We start from the raw sequence: 21,262 nt of genomic DNA on the forward strand, positions 1-21,262 counted from the left end.
ACCCTGCGTGGCTCCCGAGCTCTAGTCTCAGTGTTTTACTCTTTGACCTGACGATTGCCATCACCCTTATTCTTTGTGCAGAAGCCTTGACTCTGGCTTCGATGTGGGTGCTGACTCATACAGCCTAGTTCCAACCCTCACTATCTGGAAACTTACAATCTGCACATCTTGTTCAACATGTCTGGGTCCAAAGTGGCTACTTCCCCCAGCTACCCCAAGTCTCCTCACCACCCTGCGTTCTCTGCCTTACCAGGCACGAAGCGGAATTCGAGGCTGATGAAAAGCATGAACAAAGACACTGAAGTGTGACAGCACAGGGATAACTGGGGAAATAAGAGAGGCCTAGAAAACCTTTATTTTCTTGGGCTCCAAAATCACTGCAGATGGTGACTGCAGCCATGAAATTAAAAGACTTGCTCCTTGGAAGGAAAGTTATGACCAACCTAGACAGCATATTACAAAGCAGAGACATTACTTTGCTGACAAAGGTCCCCCACCTAGTCAAAGCTATGGTTTTTCCGGTAGTCATGTGCAGATGTGAGAGTTGGACCATAAAGAAATCTGAGCGCAGAAGAACTGATGCTTTTCCAACAATGTGGTGTTAGAGAAGACTCTTGAGAGTCCCTTGGACTGCAAGGAGATCCAACCAGTCAATCCTAAAGGAAATCAGTCGAATATTCATTGGAAGGATTGATGTTGAAGCTGAAACTCCAATACTTTGGCCACCTCATGCGAAGAACTGACTCACTGGAAAAGACCCTGAAGCAGGGAAAGATTGAGGGCAGGAGGAGAAGGGGATGACAGAGGATGAGATGGTTGGATGGCATCACCAACTAGATGGACATAAGTTTGAGCAAGCTCCGGGAAGAGGTGATGGACAGGGAAGCCTGGCGTGCTGTGGTCCATGGGGTCGCAAAGAGTCGGACACAACTGAGCTACTGAACTGAGAAAACCTGAAGCACAAGCAGAACTGTGTGACATGATGGTGACACATGAGTAAAAACACGTTAGGATCAAAATGGAAAATTAAAATGTTTGGACTGCTGGATAATACTAAACTGTCCTTCAAGGCTCACAAACTCTACCTAAGGAACATACATTTCTGCTCCACTAACTCCTAGATGTCCAACTAAGGCGTCAGGAATTCTAGAAAATCTTATGAGGTCCTTCTGCTTCTCCTCTTCCACTCACATGTGCTATAACAACGAGTCCACAGGCTTTGGAATTCAGACAGGGCAAAAAAGAAACAGAGACTCATCATAGGAGAATTCATCATGGACTGCTAATGGAGATTTTAGGACAACTACTTTAGCAGCAATGTCTAAAAAGTCTAATTGCATCAGAAAAGAATAAAACAAGGATTCTCTACCTTTTTTGAGTCACTGGCCCCAGTGAGAGATGAAAGCTGTACAGCTGCCCAGTGGAAAACGCACATATACATACAGAAACACTAAATCTTATAAATAATTTTAAGGGATCTGTAGATCCCCTGGATCCCCTCAACAGACTATTTTAAGGAAACTGAGTTAAGTATCTCTAGACTACTGACGATGAATTCAGTTGTGGTTACTGCAGAAAGAGGTCACAGCCCAGGGTAGTGGCAGTGAGCTGAAGCGGTGGCGGCAAGTAAAGCTTCAGGCGTAAAAGAAAACCGTAACATCACAGCTAGACTCCCGTCTCCTAGGATTGGTTTAAGTCTTAAAGGAATAAACAAAACACTGATGAGTTCTTTATTTCATGTTAGGCAGTGCACTAAGGCAGGGTCCTGCATCGCACAACTCTAGTAGGGCAGGCATTACTACCTTCTGAGGCAATGCCATACAGCTCAGAAGCATACTGACCAAGATTCAAAACCAGATCTGACTACAAAGCCTATGCTTTCATCCTCTATGCCATACACTTCTTCAGCTAAGCAGTATCCCCCAAAAGAAAACCTGATTACCTCCTAGGTGACACATAGGAAGTAGGATCTGTACTTATCATCACTTTTACCTCTAAAGTAAAAAAAAAAAAAAAGTTTACTTGTTAAAAAACATACGACACAGTTAAAAACATGTTATACTTACCCTAACAACGTACTGATAAATTATCACAAGACTGACAGCCATGGATATGTTGGCAAGGAATGAAAGCACAAACAGATTCTTGAGCTCACGAATGAAGACCAAAAGAATTAAAAATGGAAGAAAGCAAAGCATATATATCCTTAGGTCAATACTTCTTCTCTCACATGGACTTGATGAATTGGTACTATTCAAAACAAACACTTTACTCTCCAGGAACCCTTCATGAACCTATACAGGATTACCAGGAGAATAAGGAAGAAGGAATACAAAAACTTCCATTAACTTATAAGCATGAAGGAGAAATATAAAGAAAACTATGATCTATATACACTCTATGATAAATTCCTTTGCAATAAATAAAATACATAGTTTCAAGACAATCTAGCAGCCTAGAAATACATATATATATATATATATAAGGATAATTAGAATAGTCTTCTTTGCAAAATAACTTTATCATACTGTGAAAACAAAGTTCACTAGAAACTTATGAGGACAGACTTGCTAATGCATTTCGAAGTTTTGTGACTGTGACACTCGTGATGACTGCAAAGGCTCAGTCTGCTTCTGAGATAATCAAAAGTAGAAGTATGCTTGTCTAGAATGGCCATTGGGTAGTCTATTAACACAGTTTGTTCAAAGCAGAAAACAATCTCCAAGTGCCTTTTAGAAATGTACAGTAATCAAAATGAAACTCAGAAATCAGAGCCCAATTTTAAAGGTATTCTATAAAGCAACTGTTGATGAATTAGTATCACTGTCAATAAATATTTATTAAAAATCAGTTATCTTCTGCATGCTAGACAATAAATTTTTGTCAGAGCAAAAAGCTCCTATAAGATAAACCAACTTTACCTCAAAATTTATTCAGCTATTTCTATAAACCAATATTTAGCTTCCAAAAGAGATTCCATAATTTATAGGCTCCATATATTAAAAATTGTCCCTGATTCAATTAATCAAATAGTCCAACTTACAAAAATAGAAATGAAATTATAGAGGACTTTACAAATAATCTTAAAAACTCACAGAAGAGGCAGATCATACTAAAATAAAAATATCGTGAAAATCTATTTGCCCCAAACACTGTACCCTCCTTTGAACATAATGACATTATCACGTCTCTGGATATATAAATTAAGAACCAAAACTTACAGTAGTAACAGCAAGTATTTTCTGAGTATTTTGTATGTGTCAGGTACTGAACTTTACTCTCCAGGAACCCTTCATGAACCTATACAGGATTACCAGGAGACTAAGGAAGAGGGGAGGGAAAAACTTCTACCAACTTATACTCATGAAGGAGAGATATAAAGAAAATTATGATTTGTATACACTGTGTCAAGTACTGAACTAAATACTTGATATGCAACATCTCATTTAATCCTCAAAACAACTCTCTAGAGGTGGGTGGTAATATTAATTTCCATTTTATAGTTGAGGAAACTGAGGTTTAGGGAAAGTAAAAAACAAAACTCTATATGATATCAAGCCAGTAAGTGGTGGTTCTAGGATTCAAACCCAGGTCTGAGACCCAAGAATCTAGCGTGGACAGGTACACAGTCACCTGATCAAAACGCTGCAAGCCTTAATGAGGGGCCTGCCCAAGGAGCCCCCGGTCCCCTCCGTGACATCCCTCCCCCCCGAAATACAGCACTAGGAGGGCAACAAGTCAGAAGTACAGAACACAATTCTGACATGATTAATAAATCAGGAGGTTAATTTTACCCTTACCCACAATAAGTAATGTTTAGTGTCACTACAAATGTACATTATCATCTTAAATTGCAGGGACTATACCTACTAGTTTTAAGTTATGTTGGCAACTTATAACTCATACTGGACTAGCAGACTCTCAGGTTATGCCATGGACCATTTAAGAAATGCACGGCTCTCATTTATCTTATAATTGGCCATTAAAACTTTCTATTTTATCTTCTATAACTTGAAATAGTAGCAAAATTGATTGTTTACAGCACTGGGCTTTTAAGAAGATATTTTATTTGTTGATTCAATTTTCTCTGTCATCAAATTATTTACAACCAAATACTTCTGAAGTACAGGTATTCAAAGAAGTACCTCCCATAATCAAGATGAGGTAATGATAGAGTTAAGCTCTATCGAGGATTCCTGGCAAGAGAAAAGGAGTCATATAACCAATTTTAAAAAGGGTTGTTTGAGTCGTTAGGTGCTTGGGAATTTCACATCAATTCTATCACAAACCTCTCATAATAGTTTAGTATTCTTTGGCAGAAAGACGGTTATAGGAAATTCTCAAGATTGAAAAATAAAGTAAAATAAAAATATCGATACATACCCAGAGCAAGATTCAGGTAAACATTTGAGTCCTTCGGTGCCCTCTAGAGACAGAGATTGGCTATCTAATAGGACTTCCTACGCTCTCACATGTTTACCAAAATGCAAAACACTGAAATAAATATTATAAGATAAAATTACTAAATTCAGTTGCTTCCAGTAGAGCTCAAATTTACTAAATTCTACAATTTATTAACTTTTCAATTCAGTGATTTAATGGTTAAAATTCCAAAGGCAGATGATGTTCTTCAGCAAAGCTAAAATGCAGAATTAAAGCTATAATATGCTATATTTGCATACTGCATATACAATGCATAATACATTGTATAAAGGCTTTCACCAACCTTTCATCAGCTGAGCCTCACAATAAGGCTATGAGGAATATGCGAGATTTTGCTATTGTTCCTATTTTACAAATAAGGAAATTGAGGCTTGACCAGGAATAAGGGGTCTTACCCAAAGTGTAAGTTAAAACTGAGAGCATGCACCTGAATTCAGATCTTTTGACTCTGAAGTCCATGGTCTTTGGTATCACATTTTTTTTCTCTGAATGTAATAGCCCTTCCCTGTTCTTCATACCCATACACTATTTTGTCTATCTGACCTTTTCTTGAGCATTCTAACGTAAGAGCAGCGAGAAGCTACTATAACCACGATGGACCAGCCTCACTGGAAGCGCCACAGGACCTCACCCCGCCAACTGTCCATAGCGGCTTAACGGGACCAAGAACAGCCATGCAGCAGCTACAGACCAAGAGACGCACAACTCCATACGGGAACTAAACTCTTAATTCTTTGGTTCAATGTAATACTGAACCTTCAGTTTTAGGCAGATCAAGGTGGTAATAACCTTACAGGTTTTAACTGTAAAAGTAGTAGCAATTAGTACGGTTTAATCAACCTGTGTGTCCTTTATTGGAGACGGCTCTCACATGTGAGGACACTTCTGCAGAGAGGGGCAATGTCTGATGATGCTGTTTCAGTGATCATCTGTCTGCTCTCTAAGGTGAGGTGCTTAGCATTGCTTTCAACTTTTCTCACATCTGCCTCAATGTGTTTTTCCATATTGCTCTTTGGGCTGCAAAAGAACTTTCATCTTTCTATCAACTGCAAGCTTCTCCTTACCTTCCAGAGAGTCACTTTTTCTACCTGGTCTTATGATATGTGCAAATGAGTAAAGTTCTTCCATTCAACTTTGGAGGCAACTGATAACATTTCATAGAAGAAAGTCACCAATCCTGAGCTTACAGATATTTATTTTATGTACTTACATAGTCTGTGTCATACACATACTCACAACTAAAGTCAGACAATGCCCTGCCCTAGGAAGAACAGTAGTGTGGCAGCTGTATGAGGCATTTAGGTTTCTGCCTAATTTACATGACCTGGGGCACATTGCTCATGCTCTGTGAGACTCTGTATCCTCATTCATAAAATGAGCATAATACTTATATTACAGTGCACTTGCAAAAATTAAACTGTATCACAGTTTATAAATATAGGATCATAAAGCGTTATGAGCATTATCTATAACTTTAAGTCAAGCTTGTTGGTAGCTGTCTTAGGGGATGATAGAAAACATTCACTACTACCATGTTGCACAATCCTAGAAAGGCACCATTTCCACCATATTCTATAAAATAACTGCCAAAATGGGATATCTTATCTTGACATTAAATAGCCTCTTAACTGAGTCAGTAATCCTAAAATTCGGAGAAGGTGATGGCACCCCACTCCAGTACTCTTGCCTGGAAAATCCTATGGACGGAGGAGCCTGGTAGGCTGCAGTCCATGGGGTCGCTAAGAGTCGGACGCGACTGAGCGACTTCACTTTCCCTTTTCACTTTCATGCACTGGAGAAGGAAATGGCAACCCACTCCAGTGTTCTTGCCTGGAGAATCCCAGGGACAGGGGAGCCTGGTGGGCTGCCGTCTATGGGGTCGCACAGTCGGACATGACTGAAGCAACTTAGCAGTAGCAATCCTAAAACTATATGACTTGAAGAATTAAATACTTGTAAAATCAAAAGCACATCATCAATGATGAATAATGCTGATAAAAGCATCACCTCTCTTATTTATAAAAGAATGACTCAGTGACCCTTTCCACCATTAAAAATCTAAAAGGATGGCTTTATCAAACTATGGCCACCAGACCAAAACCTACCATCTATTTTTGCAAATAAAATTTTATAGGAATACAGCCATATATAACGTATTATTGTCTACGGCTGAGTTGAGACAGAGATCATACAGCCTGCAAAACTGAAAATACTTACTATCTAGCCCTTTACAAAAAATGGTTGCCAAATCTTGGTCTAAATATAAAATGAAGTTATCTTATACTTAGAAAAGTGAGTCAAATATATACTTGAAAGTCGCTCAGTCATGTCTGACTCTTTGCGACCCCATGGACTATACAGTCCATGGAATTCCAGGCCAGAATACTGGAGTGGGTAGCCTTTCCCTTCTCCAGGGGATCTTCCCAACCCAGGGATTGAACCTGGGTCTCCTGCATTGCAGACAGATTCTTTACCAGCTGAGCCACGAGGGAAGCTCAAATATATACTAGGTATATAGATTCTTCAGTACACATATTCACATGATTTTGCATTAAAATACCTACAGAAGTACTCTAGATTACTGAGTAATGCCTACAATTGTACCATGCACATGTGGATAATTAATAAAATTTATTGACTAAAATAACTAAATAAAAACAGATGGTAAAGTAAGAATAATACAGGCCAACTATCAGTTAAAGCACATAAAGAAATGTACTTTGGCATTGTGCTAAAAGAGCTTTTTTTATTTCAGTGCTTTGCATGTTTGTTTAAACTGACAGTCTCTACCAAGACTGCAAACCATCTATGTTTGATGTCATATCTAAATATGATGCCGTAACTGTGGCATCAGAAGAAAATGATTTCAAAAACTGGAGAAAAACACTTACTTGTTTCACATTTTCAGCTAAGAAGACAATATACACACTACAGAATCCCAGCTGTGTTATCACCAGAAAAAAGTCAACCACATTCCTAAAAAGGGATACCCACAAATAAGTATTAGTAAGAGCTGAAGAAATGCCAATATATTTTTTCCCTTTTAACTATTTTAAAATATTTCATAATGTTGTTGTTGTTCAATCGCTAAGTCACATCCAATGCTTTGCAACCCCATGGACTGCAGCACCCTAGGCTCCCCTGACCTTCACTATCTTCCTGAGTTTGCTCAAATTCATGTCCACTGAATCAGTGATGCTATCTAACCATCTAATCCTCTGCCGCCCCCTTCTCCTTTTGCCTTCAATCTTTCCCAGTATCAGGGTTTTTTCCCAAAGAATCGGCTCTTCACATCAGGTGGTCAAAGTATTGGAGCTTCAGCATCAGTCCTTCCAATGAACATTCAGGACTGATTTCCTTTAGGATTGACTGGTTTGATATCCCTGCAGTCCAAGGGACTCTCAAGAGTCTTCTCCAACACCACAATTTGAAAGCATGAATTCCTTGGTGCTCAGCCTTCTTCATGATCCAACTCTCACATCCAGACACAATTACTAGAAAAACCATAGCTTTGACTACATGGACCTTGTCAGCAAAGTGATATCTCTGCATTTTAATATGCTGTCTAGATTTGTCATAGCTTTTCTTCCAAGGAACAAGTATCTTCAATTTCATGGCTGCAGTCACCATCTGCAGTGATTCTGGAGCCCAAGAAAATAAAATCTGTCACTGCTTCCACTTTTTTCTATTTGCTTAAAATATTTATTTTCCACAAAGAGCACATATTTATGATCTGCATATCACTAGACATATTATTGAGCAAAAAATGTTATAATACTTAAAAGTTCCCAATTTTCCCATTATTTACTTCTGAAAATCAACAGATTAATAAGGGTATCTATATATAAAGTGATTTCATGGAAACATCTCATCAATTACATTAAGCCCATCTCTCCTGTTTCTCAAGATCTTTTTCAGGTCAACCTAGTGTATTTCCCAGCAAATAGGAGAGCATATTCGCTACCATCCAAATCACTAATAATATGAAATGGGAAAGGACTGGGGGCATGGGCCTTATCATTCCACCAGAGACTTCTCCAGGCGCTTCGCTCTGTGCACAGTTTTTCAGATACTCTAAACAATTCCAGCCACATAACACAGCGGGTATGGAAGTGGGGAAGGGAAATCACTGGCCAAATTAGCATTATTTGGGTATGATTATAATCAAGTTAAAAGTCTGCCTACATATTATTAGTACACAGTCTACACCCCCGCCTATTGTTCTGGGAACGAGCTTGCACTTACTAATTCATTACAGTCTCCTGTTTGACCATTAATGTCAAGCTATCAAGCAGTCTAGTCTAAAAGTCAACAAACCCTCCTCCTCCCATGTGGCGCTGGAAGGGCCCTTGCCTATTTTCATTCTTGCCATAACTCTCTTTCTTCATGGTTCTTCAGGGATCTCATGTGTAAATAATCTTGGTACCTTGAAATGTATCCAAATTTCTTCTCTCTGATGAATTACATTTAAGTATTTCTTTAAGATCTCTTCACTCACCTTTAATTTTAGTACCCTTTACCAACATTCATCCCAGTCACTTCTGTCTGAAAGCCATTCTTTTAGACAGGAAAAGCAGACAAAGCTGCCTTTAGACTGGCAGGAGGAGGAGGAAGACGGGTCCTGGAGGCACTCCCCAGGGCACTGGGCTCGGCTTCCTTCCTTCTCCCGCACAGTCTATCAGACCAGAAACGCTGAGCAGCTCACAGACACATCTAACTTCCTCAAAATCAAACCAGAAACCACTCTGCTAATACCATCCTTTTCCTTCTTTTAACTCCCACCACACACATTATTTGTAGCTTGGTTAGCATGCTGTAAACTGCCTATGCTTATTTTCCAGTCTTCTGTTCACCTGATTTTGATTAGCCATGTCTGCCAACAATAAAGTTACATTTAAAGTATACAATGATAAAAATAACATTATATTAAAATACATACTTCAGATGTCTTATGAATATGGGCTAAACATTACAATTTTATTTCAAATAGAGATTGCAACATTTTTCTTGCTTTTTTTCCTTTACTTAAAAATTATTGAACATGATTACGTCATAGGCTAGCTAGGTGCTTTATAAATATCATTTTATTTCAACTATCATTATAATCCTGTGAAGTATTATTGTAAACTCACTTGATAGTGAAAAAACTCAAATAAAATAAAAATTCTTTAACCCAGATCATAAATTTGTAAAATTATAGAGCTGAAATTTGAACCCAAGTCCATTTAACTCTGAAACTTATGTCTCCCCCCAATTTTATTATACTTCTATTAATGTACTTTATCAGATTAACATACCCATATTGATAACTATATATTAATAACATAGCAAGTACTTACCGCCCCCATGCTGTTTGCTTCTGCAGACAACTCCAAGGACTTACTTCCATAGCAAAACTCACAGTGTCACTATATCCTAATGTTGACTTTTTAAACCTGAAATGTAATGACATACATGCATATGAAAAAGAAAAATTTTAAACTGTTCCATAAATCCATTTCTTGAAAAGAACATCAATAAATGGACTATATACTGACAGAGGAGTTTTTGAAATTTGGAGACTTGCATATTTCTAAAGACATCTCATGAAATTTAAAGTTTTTATATATCTTTTTAACCAATATATTAGGTTTTAACCCACTGTTAAAGTTTATATAATTGTTAAATTCATATAATATAATATTTGTGTTTCACTGATTTAAATATTTCAATTATCTAAAAACATCAACTACACTGTTCATGCCTAAATTATTCCATTCTTATAACAGCACTATTTTTTAAAACCCATACAGGGCTTTATAATATATTGTCACATAAATTACCCTATTTAATAATCTAATAGCCACATTCTCTCTTCTATTTTTTCAAGTATACAGTGTTATTTAAAGATCATAAATGACCTGCCTAAAGTTTTAAGAACATTTAGCAACAACAAAAGTGAGTTAAAGTTAGAATATTAGTTTGCCAGAATAGACAATGTTTGTTTAAAAGTTGGTTCACTATCCAATAGAAACATTTTGATACAAAAATAAAACAAATATTATTTTACTATCTACCAACCCACATATCAGCAAAGAGCATAAAAGGTCTTATACTCAAAATGAAATTAGTAACAAAATGACCATTATTTTTTAACTAAAAGTAGCCCTGCTGCCTCCTTTTTCCCCATATATCTTCCCTGACTTTTTTCATTTACACTATATTAAAAAAATTTGATTTCACTACTTTTAAAAGAAGTATATTCATGCTGACCAGATTTCAATCATATAAAATGCTACCTTTCTCCGTAATTATTCACTTAGAATTGTCTATGTAACAAATGTCTAGTTGCAAAGCACAGTAGAAATATAAGACTATTTTATCCTTTAAAAACTATATAGCTTTAAAATAAATTAAATAGACTTAACAAATCCACATTTACCTCTGACATAGAAAGTGACTGCAACGTACCAAAATGTGCATACAGTGAACAGAAATAATTCCTATAAACACAAGGCTGATTGGTCCAAGCTGTGGGAAAAACAGAAGTTTTAAATATTTAAGTTTAATAAAAATTAAATTATCTTACAAACAATGAAATAACAGACTATTGTCACTGACAAATTTTCAGTAACAAATAAATATTTGTTAGACAAAATGATTAAAGAATGATTTGCATAATAGAAATTAATGGATTTGATACAGAAAGAATTTAGTAATATTTAAGACAACCACATATGATTACCTCTTATCAACTTGACTATCCAAACCTATGAACGTAGAATATAGATATGCCACACAATAGAATAGAATACAGTGTGATATTTAACATCAGATGGCAAGTCTGTGACAACTGGTATTCTACCATTAAAAGTATACGCAGCCATAAAACATTATCTAAGTTACTAAAAAGCACTGTATCATCTGAGATTGTAGGCAATCTACTTCTGTGTATCACTTGTTGAGAACCACACCTGAGAAACTGTGCCTAGAAAATAATTATTTGAAAAAGTGGTACATAAAAATTTCAAGTATTCATTTACAAAAATTAAAGTGATGCGTAGATTATTGACAGACAAAATATTGCCAAAGTTATTTTTATAATCAGAAATTTTTCAGTTTCTCTAAATTAGGATGGACAGAGTCCAAAATGATAGTTAAAACTCTTCTTAAGAAAATTCATCAGTTAAAAAATGTTAAATACTGCACGATGCTGAATGCTTGGGGCTGGTGCACTGGACGGCCCAGAGGGATGGTATGGGGAGGGAGGAGGGAGGAGGGTTCGGGATGGGGAACACATGTATACCTGTGGCGGATTCATTTTGATATTTGGCAAAACTAATACAATTATGTAAAGTTTAAAAATAAAATAAAATTAGAAAAAAAAAAAATGTTAAATACAGGGGAGGGAGGAGGGAGGAGGGTTCAGGATGGGGAACACATGTATACCTGTGGTGGATTCATTTTGATATTTGGCAAAACTAATACAATTATGTAAAGATTAAAAATAAAATAAAATTTAAAAAAAAATGTTAAATACAATTTCATTAGTTCATAACTGAATACTCCCATATCAGGATTCTCTATAATTATAATAATTGATTCCAACAAACTCTTTGAATATTTGTTTTCAAAAGATATTGTTCTTCTTTTTTTATAACTATTATTCTTAAAACCTGAAAACTATGTGTTTTATTCGGAATCTAAAAAACTATAAAATTTCACCAATACTAATACTCTATAAATATATCTGTTGCTATGAATGTATCACTTAAATTCCTGAAAATCCAAAAAGCTAATAAGATCTAACTATATCTGGAAATCCAAATCCAAATCCAAAAGGCTAATAAGATCTAACTATATCTGGAAAAATCAGATACTGATTTAGGATCTGTTAAATATTGTAAACAAGTAATTAGGTAGAAATGAAAAGAGTAATTAATTTTCATTTTTAGTTAGATATTATCATAGTGCATATAATTTTAACAACAATAGCTAAATGACTATCTAGTTGTCACCTGACCAGGTTATATTTGACTAGGCTAGATGTTAACTTGCTCTAAATTTTGCTGTAAATTAAGACTGGTGACTGTATTTTAACTAGAGATTACAAAGATGAGTCTTACCACTATGCCTGCATTTTTTATTGCTAGTGGAAGTCCTAAAAGACCAGTTCCAATGTTTCCTTTAAGAAGATGAATAAGAGTTTGTACAAACCTGAAAAGCAGAAGTTGTAAGAATTAAACATTTTAGAACAAAAGCTATTAACATTACATGACCATGGTTTTAGCATCAGAAGGGAACTAAAAATTTATCTAGGCAAGGAATCAAACTAACATTTCCATGCGACCAGAAGCTAAAGGAGCCAGAAGTTATATCTGGCTCAAGTCCTACCTTTGCGCTTTAAAAGCAGAATACAGAGGGTTATTATGGAGATTAAATGAGTTAAATGAAAGTATTTTTGTACATATTAAAGTAATAAAGGAAAGGCAATTTTCTCATAAGATTCTTTGCTGCTATGATATTCAGAACAATGCTGAATATTATATACAGCTAAGCTGGTAAGACAGCAATTTACTGCACTATGCAATCATGACATTAAACATAGTTTATCTATGATTATCAACCTCAGAGGAAGTTAATTAAAAGAAAAAATATACAATTTCTAAAACTGTGTATATCATCAAGTAAGATAAATACTAATCAGCTTTTACAATTATGAACTCCCAAGGGATTTCACCTAAGAAAGCATTCCAAGAGGCATTTGAAGAGTCTCTTGGCCAAGAAAACACAAATTAAACTAGGAAGAAGGGCACAAATTTTTAATTTTGAAAAAAAAAATGCTTATCTAAAATTTTTATTAGTTTATACCATTCTTCTTTGGTCAATAAAAATGTTACTTTGCTTAACTATCAAATTATCATTAGAATAATAACTTAAATCTATTAATGATGACAAAATAACAAAAAAGATTTTTAAAATATTTACTGCTTTCCTGAGACCATGACTGCTTCACACCATTCGCTCGACATAAAGAACTGTTTACTGCCTACTTCCCAGAGTCTAACTCCTAAACATTGCAGAAGCCCCTTCTCTGAAAATTCTATTCCTCTCAATCCAATCCCCCTACTTTCAAGATTCATAGCGTTTGATATGTATTATCATGTAGTGAGGGGGCTTCCCTGGTAGCTCAGCTGGTAAGGAATCTGCATGCAATGCAGGAGACCCCAGTTTGATTCCTGGGTCTGGAAGATCCCCTGGAGAAGAAATAGGCTACCCACTCCAGTATTCTTAGACTTCCCTTGTGGCTCAGCTGGTAAAGAATCCACCTGCAATGCGGGAGACTTGGGTTTGATTCTTGGGTTGGGAAGATCCCCTGGAGAAAGGAAAGGCTAACCACTCCAGTATTTTGGCCTGGAGAATTCCATGGACTGTATAGTCCATGTGGTTGAGAAGAGCCAGACACAACTAAGCGACTTTCACTTTCATCATGCAGTGATTCCTATACACTGCTCTGTAATTTAGATGTTTTTCTTCTTTCCCAAATAGACTATGACTCTCTTGAGGGTGAGGACTATGTCTTACTCATCTTTGTGACTTCTGCAGTATCCAGTGCCTGGTCTGTAGAAGATGATTACAAAATATACAGTGAATCAAAAGAGAAAAAGACATTTTAAACCCTAATTACTCACGAAATACCCTCTTGATCATCAAGCTGGTGATGCTTCTGAACAGGCAGAAGCTCCTGCTCCTGTTCTTCATCCGATGTCCCATCAAAATTCTGCTCATTTATTAAGGGCCTCATTACATCCATATCTGAAAAAGAAAAAAAAGTGCTTCACCATCATTTTAAAAATTGAGTTAACACTGGTGTAAATGAAGTTTTTAATAGAAGCACATGCAATTTTACTCATCTTTACTATTTCCACCCTAAGTTAATGCACATGAATACTTTTACCATATTTAGAATGCACATTAATAGTTTTACCATATTTAGAAAGAAACAACTAGACTTAACTGCTGGATGTTTTGTTTGGACTAAGCAGTGCAGGTGAAAAGCGTAAGTATTCACTGTAACACGTCTTCTACTTTGTCTCCATGAGGTTTATAGTAAATGATGATAGAATTATGGTATGGAAAAGTGAAGAGATAAAAGTCCAATGAACCTTTATCTCTTGTTAGCGTCAAATCATACTGAGTACATAAATGGCAATCATATTTTTATCTTTTAATTAAAAGCTTTTTAATATTGTAGTACAATATTACGTAAGTTACAGGTATACATACAGTGGTTCACAATTTCTAGAGGTTATACTCCATTTATAGTTACTATAAAATATTGGCTATATTCCCCATGTTGCATGCAGCTTTTATATCTAATTATTTGTACCTCTTAATCTTCTGACCCTATATTGCCCCTCCCTGCTTCCCTTTCCCCACTGGTATCTACTATTTTGTCCTCTATGAGTCAGCCTTTTTGTTATATTCACTAGTTTGGTATATTTTTTAGATTCCACGTATAAGTGATATCATAGAGTATTTGTCTGACTTATTTCACTTAGCATAATGTCCTCCAAGTCCATACACGTTGTTTCAAATGGCAGGATTTCATTCTTTCTTATGGCTGAGTAGTACTCCATTATAAATATATACCATGCTTTACACTTTCCCTTTCTGAAGGAGATTTTCACTGCGTTTCTTCCAAGCCTCCTGCTCCATCTCCTCTTTTCCACAGAGACTGCTCCACTCTCCATGTTTGCAGCAGCAAAAGGATCTCTGCTGGAAATTTTCTGTTTATTTTTCTATCTACAGATTATCTCGGAGAAGGCAATGGCACCCCACTCCAGTACTCTTGCCTGGAAAATCCCATGGACAGAGGAGCCTGGTAGGCTGTAGTCCATGGGGTCGCTAGGAGTCGGACACGACTGACCGACTTCACTTTCACTTTTCACTTTCATGCACTGGAGAAGGAAATGGCAACCCACTCCAGTGTTCTTGCCTGGAGAATCCCAGGGACCGGGGAGCCTGGTAGGCTTCCGTCTCTGGGGTCGCACAGAGTCGGACACGACTGAAGCGACTTAGCAGCAGCAGCAGCAGCACAGATTATCTGAAGTTTGTGGTATCCTTGGTCTCCTATACTAAAAGAATAATTTCATAAATGTGTTTTCTTGTGATCTTGTTGAATTAACAGGTTTCAGGTGAGGATATGTGGAGAGATAAGATTTAGGCAGCTACCATTATTATCCTAGTGCTAACTGGAACTCAGTACAACAGGTTTTCATAACAGTAAAGCTATGCTTTAAGATACTGGAACATTCTTTAGCTTTGTTTTTATGCTCTTTTCAATCTCAATTTCCTAACCCAAAATCAACCTGAAATTTCCAATTATCATCAGAATAAAGAACAATCACATTCATTCAGCAATATGAATTGAAATCTTTAAAATATTTATCCTTTTCACTGAGTAATCCCACGTCTGCAAATGTAGTATATGAAGAAAAGGATTTCTGCACAAAGATGTTAATCAAAACAAAATTTTTGCTTAAAATTTGGGAACAACCTAAATGTGTAACAATCAGGAAATTGATCAATTCACTAGAGTACATCCACTTTGTAAACTATGACACTGACATTAAATTATGGCTTTCAAAGTCTGAACAAAACAGAGATAATATACCAACTCTTGAGGAAGAAAAAGCTAGATAATCACAGCATGAGTGCAATGATGTTTTAAAAGTTAAATATAAATTTAAAAAAGGAAATAATACAAAATGTGAATAAGTTAACAAGGATAGATACAGACAACGAAAGCATGAGTACCTTTTTCTGTCTTTCTCTGGAAAATGTAAAAAATAAGAAGAAAGTAATAAACTTGCCTTACTTTTATAATAGCAAAAGAAGCCACTTATATTTTGACAATGGATAAACTAAAGTAGAAAACTTCCTTTCTAAAAAATAACATAATGTTGCCACCTAAATCTATATACTACCATATATAAGATAGAAACAGTAACTATTTTATCCACTTCTGAGGCAGAGAGCATATGTACAGCACGAAAGCTTCCAGAGGTTCCTATTCGCTCTGAAATAAAGTCTGGACCTTAAGCTCAAGGAAACCTGTATCTTAACAACTCTACTAGTGCTTTTCACATAGACAGCCAATTTTTTAAATTCTTTTTTAAATCAAATAATATTTGGTCATTGTAGAAAATTAGAAAATATAAAGATAAGCAATTTTAATTAAAATGACCTCGTTACCTAGAAACTACCAGTGGCAACATTTTAGAGTATACACAAACATGTTAATTCACTTCAGTTTATTTTCAGTCAGCCCTATGGCTTTAAATGCTATCCACATGTTGATGACTTCCAAATATTTATCTCCAGACTGGGCTTCTCACTAACTCTAGACATAAATCCCATTGCCTACTCAACATCTGCACTTCCAAATCTAACAGACATCTCAAACTTAGCAAGCCTCAAACTAAACTCCTGATCTTCACCACCAAGCCTTCTCTGCCCAGCTTTAACCATGGGAACTTGCTGTCTGCATCAGGAGGCCTCGGTTCCATGACACATGGGCTCTTCCTTATGGCTGCCTGGGTATCCTCACAGCACGGCAGCTGGCTTCCCTGCAAGGAACCGATCCAAAAGACAGAGCACGGCACAGTGCCTTTCAGGACCCAGCTTTGGGGTCACTGCCACCATTTCCACGATTTCATCACCATTTCCATCATATCTATTCACTAGAAACAAGTCACTAAATACAGCCCACGTTCAAAGGGAAGGGAATTAAGTTCCTCCTCTAGAAGAGAGAAACATCAAAGAATTTGCAGACATACTATAAAACCACCACAACATCTCAGATGATGGCAGTTTCATTCTTCCAGACATGCAGGTCCCTGGAGTTATCCTTGTCTCCTCTGTTGCACCATCACTCCACATCTAACCTGTCAGGAAATCATTCTGGTTCTGCATTATATATCCAGAGTCTGACCATTTCTCTCCATCCTCCATGCTGCTACCACACTGCTGTGAAGGACAAGTCCATCTGTTTGCTGATTTGCTGAAATAACCTGCTTCTACTTTTGCCCCCTTAAGTCTATTCTTCACACAGCAGCCAGAGTGATCCTTTAGAATTAAAGTCAGATCATGTCTCTCCTCTCCTGAAACCTTGCGTTGGCTCCCTATTCTCTCAGAGTAAAAGCTAAAGGCTTTATATGGACGTCCACACCACTACATAATCTGGCTTTATCACCACCTTGACCATTCTGCTTCAGCTTCCTGGCCCTTCTTGCTATTTCTGTCATTACTCCAGCTGTTCTTTCTCCCTATAATAGTCTGTCTTCAGATATCCACTTGACTAATCCCCTAATGTCTTTCAAGTCTTTGTTCAAATCTCAGTTTCAATAAAATCCATTTAGACAACTTTATAAAATACTATAAACTGCCGAGCCTGCCTCTCATTCCTGATTTCCCTTACTCTGTTCTTTTTCTCCATAGCACTTTTAGCCTAATGTAATCATTGTGGCGCAGCGATAAAGAATCTGCCTGCCAATGCTGGAGTCGCAAGAGACTCAGGTTCGATCCCCAGGTTGGGAAGATCCCCCTGGATATTGGCAACCCACTCCAGGATTCTTGCCTGGAAAATTTCATGGACAGAGAAGCCTAGTGGGCTAAAGTCCATGGAGTCGCCAAGAGTCCGACATGACTGAGCAACTGAGCACACACATATACATTAACTGATACTAGTCTTACTGCTTACTGTCTGCTTCCTCTTACTAAAGTTCCATGAGAGCAAGAATCTTGATCTGATGTGTGTTGCTCACAGATGTATCCCAAATGCCTAAAGCATGGGAGAAGCTCAACAAATATGTGTTGAATTAATGAGCAGACACAACGTAAAAAAAATAATTTAGAAAATTTTTTCAGTTAGTAAAAATATATCTGGCAAATATCTTCCCATGTAACTTTAAATGGCTATTCAGCATATGACCATATAGCTATATCACAATTTATCTAAACAATTTCCTTTAACTGAACATTTAAATAGTCACCAGCTTTTCTCTTTTATAAATGACGTAATGAACATCTGTTGGTATGTTTCATGACTTATTTCCTTGGGAAATATTTCTAGAAGCAGAAATGCTGGGTCAAACAATATGTGCATTTTTAAGGATAAATATGTTACCCTGCTTTTACCAGTAATGCATGAGAATACACATTTCCCGACATCCTCACTGGGTTGGGTTATTAACGAATTTACAACAGATAAACCTGGGTTCCTATCTGGGTACTACCATTAATAAGCTTAAAATTACTGTATCTATAAAACAAGGATAATAATTACACCTACTTCACTCATCACTGTGAGAATTAAAGGAGACAAAACGTAGGTAAAGCACTTACGCTACTTGACACACAGCAAATATTCAATACCGCTATGTTTATTTCTACCATTACTGGGACTTGAAAGAAATCAACTGCAAAGTGCACAGTATTACAGGACGTCTCCTTGTTACTATAATAAAGTATTTCCTAAAGACGCAAACAGGATTTTAGCTCCCGGACCTAGGGTTGGAACCTGTGCCCTCTGCAATGGAAGGGAGGAACCCTAACCACTCAACCTCCAGGGAATTCCCTCAACTTCTTTTTTAATCATTTAATGATTTAACAACGAATTACAAATATTCCTAATACGATGCTTTTAACTGGGGGGAACAATATTATTACCACTCCGATCTCTACTTTTGTTTTCCTTTTGACAGTGGGAAACCATAAACAATGCTGTGTATTCCCCGTCGCCAAGATAAGACCCCAAAGGAAAGGAGGAAAACAAAAGCTTGCCAAGGGAGTCAACAGCTGTGTGCGTCTGATCAGAGAGCGATGGCCACGCCCGGGGGGCGGAGAGTAAGCTAAGGATTCACCAGCTTTCCCGATCCGGGTGCCTCCTCCGAAAAGCCCAACTGTGACAACTTCCTTAAAGCACGGCTGGAAAAAAACAGTGCGAGTCACAGCGCAGGCTGTGGTTTGCCTTTGACACGTACACTCAGTGCACGCCACCCGACCTCACATACACACTCACTCTCTCTCACTCACACACACACACACACACTGTCACACACACACAATCACACTATCACACTCACTGTCACACATTCACACACACGCACACACACAGTCACACACACTGTCTCACACACACACACACACCCTCTCTCACACTCTCACAGTCACACTCACACTCTCACACAGTCTCAGACACACACACTCTCTCACACACTCACATACTGTCACACACACTCACATTGTCACACACATTCTCACATTGTCACACACACTTTCACACAGTCACTCACACACTGTCACACACTCACTCTGTCACACACACACACACATTCTGGCACCCTCTGCAGGCCTGGCTCCCCGCCTGACCGCGCTCTCCTGCGCAGGTGCGGACCCCGAGGTCAGTCCCCTCCACGGCCTCGGTCCGCCCCAGTGTCCTGGGACTTGGCTCCTCTCACGTTCGAACCCACGCCAGACCCACGTCCCGCAAGAAGCCCACTGACAACCCCGCCTGCTCGAGCACCGCGCACCCCGAGCCGCGGGCGGGGCGGCAGGGCGCCCGCACCCCCGGGCCGAGGCCGACGGCCAGCCCCGGGCCCCCGCGCCCGCGCCGCACCCACCGAGCTCCTCGCGCCCAGCCGCCTCGGCCGCCGCCGGCGCCGCCGCTTCCATCGCTCGGGGGTCTCCAGGACTACGCCGCCCCGGGGCGCGCGCTCCCGCCTCTGCGTGGCCGCCTGCAGACCGAGGGCGCCGGCGGAGCAAGCCCGCCTCCCGCCTCCCGCCTCCCGCCTCCCGCCTCCCGCCTCCCGCCTCCCGCCTCCCGCCTCCCGCCTCCCGCCTCCCGCCTCCCGCCTCCCGCCTCCCGCCTCCCGCCTCCCGCCTCCCGCCTCCCGCCTCCCGCCTCCCGCCTCCCGCCTCGCCTCCCGCCTCCCGCCTCCCGCCTCCCGGCCGCCGAGCATGCGCACTGCGCGGGTGGGCCGGCCGAGCTCTGCCCGAGCGCCTGGGGCCAGGAGCCCGGGGGTCAGGAGCCCGAGCTGAGGACAGGCCGGGGCACCGGGACGGAGGCGCTTCGGGGACAACTGGGGACAGCTCAGACCGAGCGGAGACCCGGGCCTTACGGGCGGGGGCGAGGAAGGGAGAGGCGCTCAGTCCTGTCCGACTCTGCGACCCAGTGCACTGTACAGGACATGGAACTCTCCAGGCCACAATACTGGAGTGGGGACACCTTCCCTTCGCCAGGGGATCCTCCCAACCCAGGGATCGAACCCACGTCTCGCACACCTCAGACGGATTCTTTACCAACTGGGCCACCATGCGGGGGCTTGGAGGGTGCCTTTAAATATAACCACGAGCTTAAATTTGAGGAGCCCATGTATTTGCAAGGCTTTAGCATTCTGAATTCTTGTCTGGAAAATTCCATGGACAGAAGAGCCTGGCGGACTACAGTCCATGGGATCGCAAAGAGTCTGACACGACTGAGCGACTAACACACACACGGCATTCTGAATTCTGTGGCTCAGTGGTAAACAATCCGCCTGCCAAGACAGGTTTGATTGCTGCATGGGGAAGATCCACTGGAGGAGGAAATGGCAACCAACTCCATATTCTTGCCACGAAAATCCCATGGACAGAAGAGCCTGATGGGCTAAAGCCCATAGCGTCGCAGAGAATTGGACAGGACAGGACTGAGCAAGAACGCAATCCTTCTATAAGGCACCTTGAAGAATGCGAAGTAAGAGGGCATTTGCCCCATCCGTGTTGAAGTTCTGACCAC

General features: G+C 39.2%; 1 protein-coding gene across 2 annotated transcripts in view; it reads right to left on the bottom strand.

The window, feature by feature from the left end:
- The window catches only part of SLC36A4 (solute carrier family 36 member 4), a 41,447-nt gene extending 21,160 nt beyond the window's left edge, over positions 1-20,287 (bottom strand). Inside the window, exons 1-7 of one of the 2 annotated variants that reach the window (XM_027531514.1) lie at positions 20,109-20,287; positions 14,115-14,238; positions 12,549-12,639; positions 10,865-10,953; positions 9,783-9,878; positions 7,335-7,419; positions 2,067-2,294 (exon numbers count right to left, since the gene is read on the bottom strand). In XM_027531514.1, coding sequence (XP_027387315.1) covers positions 2,067-2,294; positions 7,335-7,419; positions 9,783-9,878; positions 10,865-10,953; positions 12,549-12,639; positions 14,115-14,238; positions 20,109-20,160 — 765 coding nt within the window. In that variant the 5' untranslated portion in view covers positions 20,161-20,287. Of the gene's footprint in view, positions 1-2,066; positions 2,295-7,334; positions 7,420-9,782; positions 9,879-10,864; positions 10,954-12,548; positions 12,640-14,114; positions 14,239-20,108 lie in introns of those variants that run through there. The other variant, XM_027531515.1, reaches the window with a different exon arrangement.
- Positions 20,288-21,262: the final 975 nt, after the last annotated feature.

This window comes from Bos indicus x Bos taurus, chromosome 29 (genome assembly GCF_003369695.1).
Source record: "Bos indicus x Bos taurus breed Angus x Brahman F1 hybrid chromosome 29, Bos_hybrid_MaternalHap_v2.0, whole genome shotgun sequence".
Taxonomy (NCBI): domain Eukaryota; kingdom Metazoa; phylum Chordata; class Mammalia; order Artiodactyla; family Bovidae; genus Bos; species Bos indicus x Bos taurus.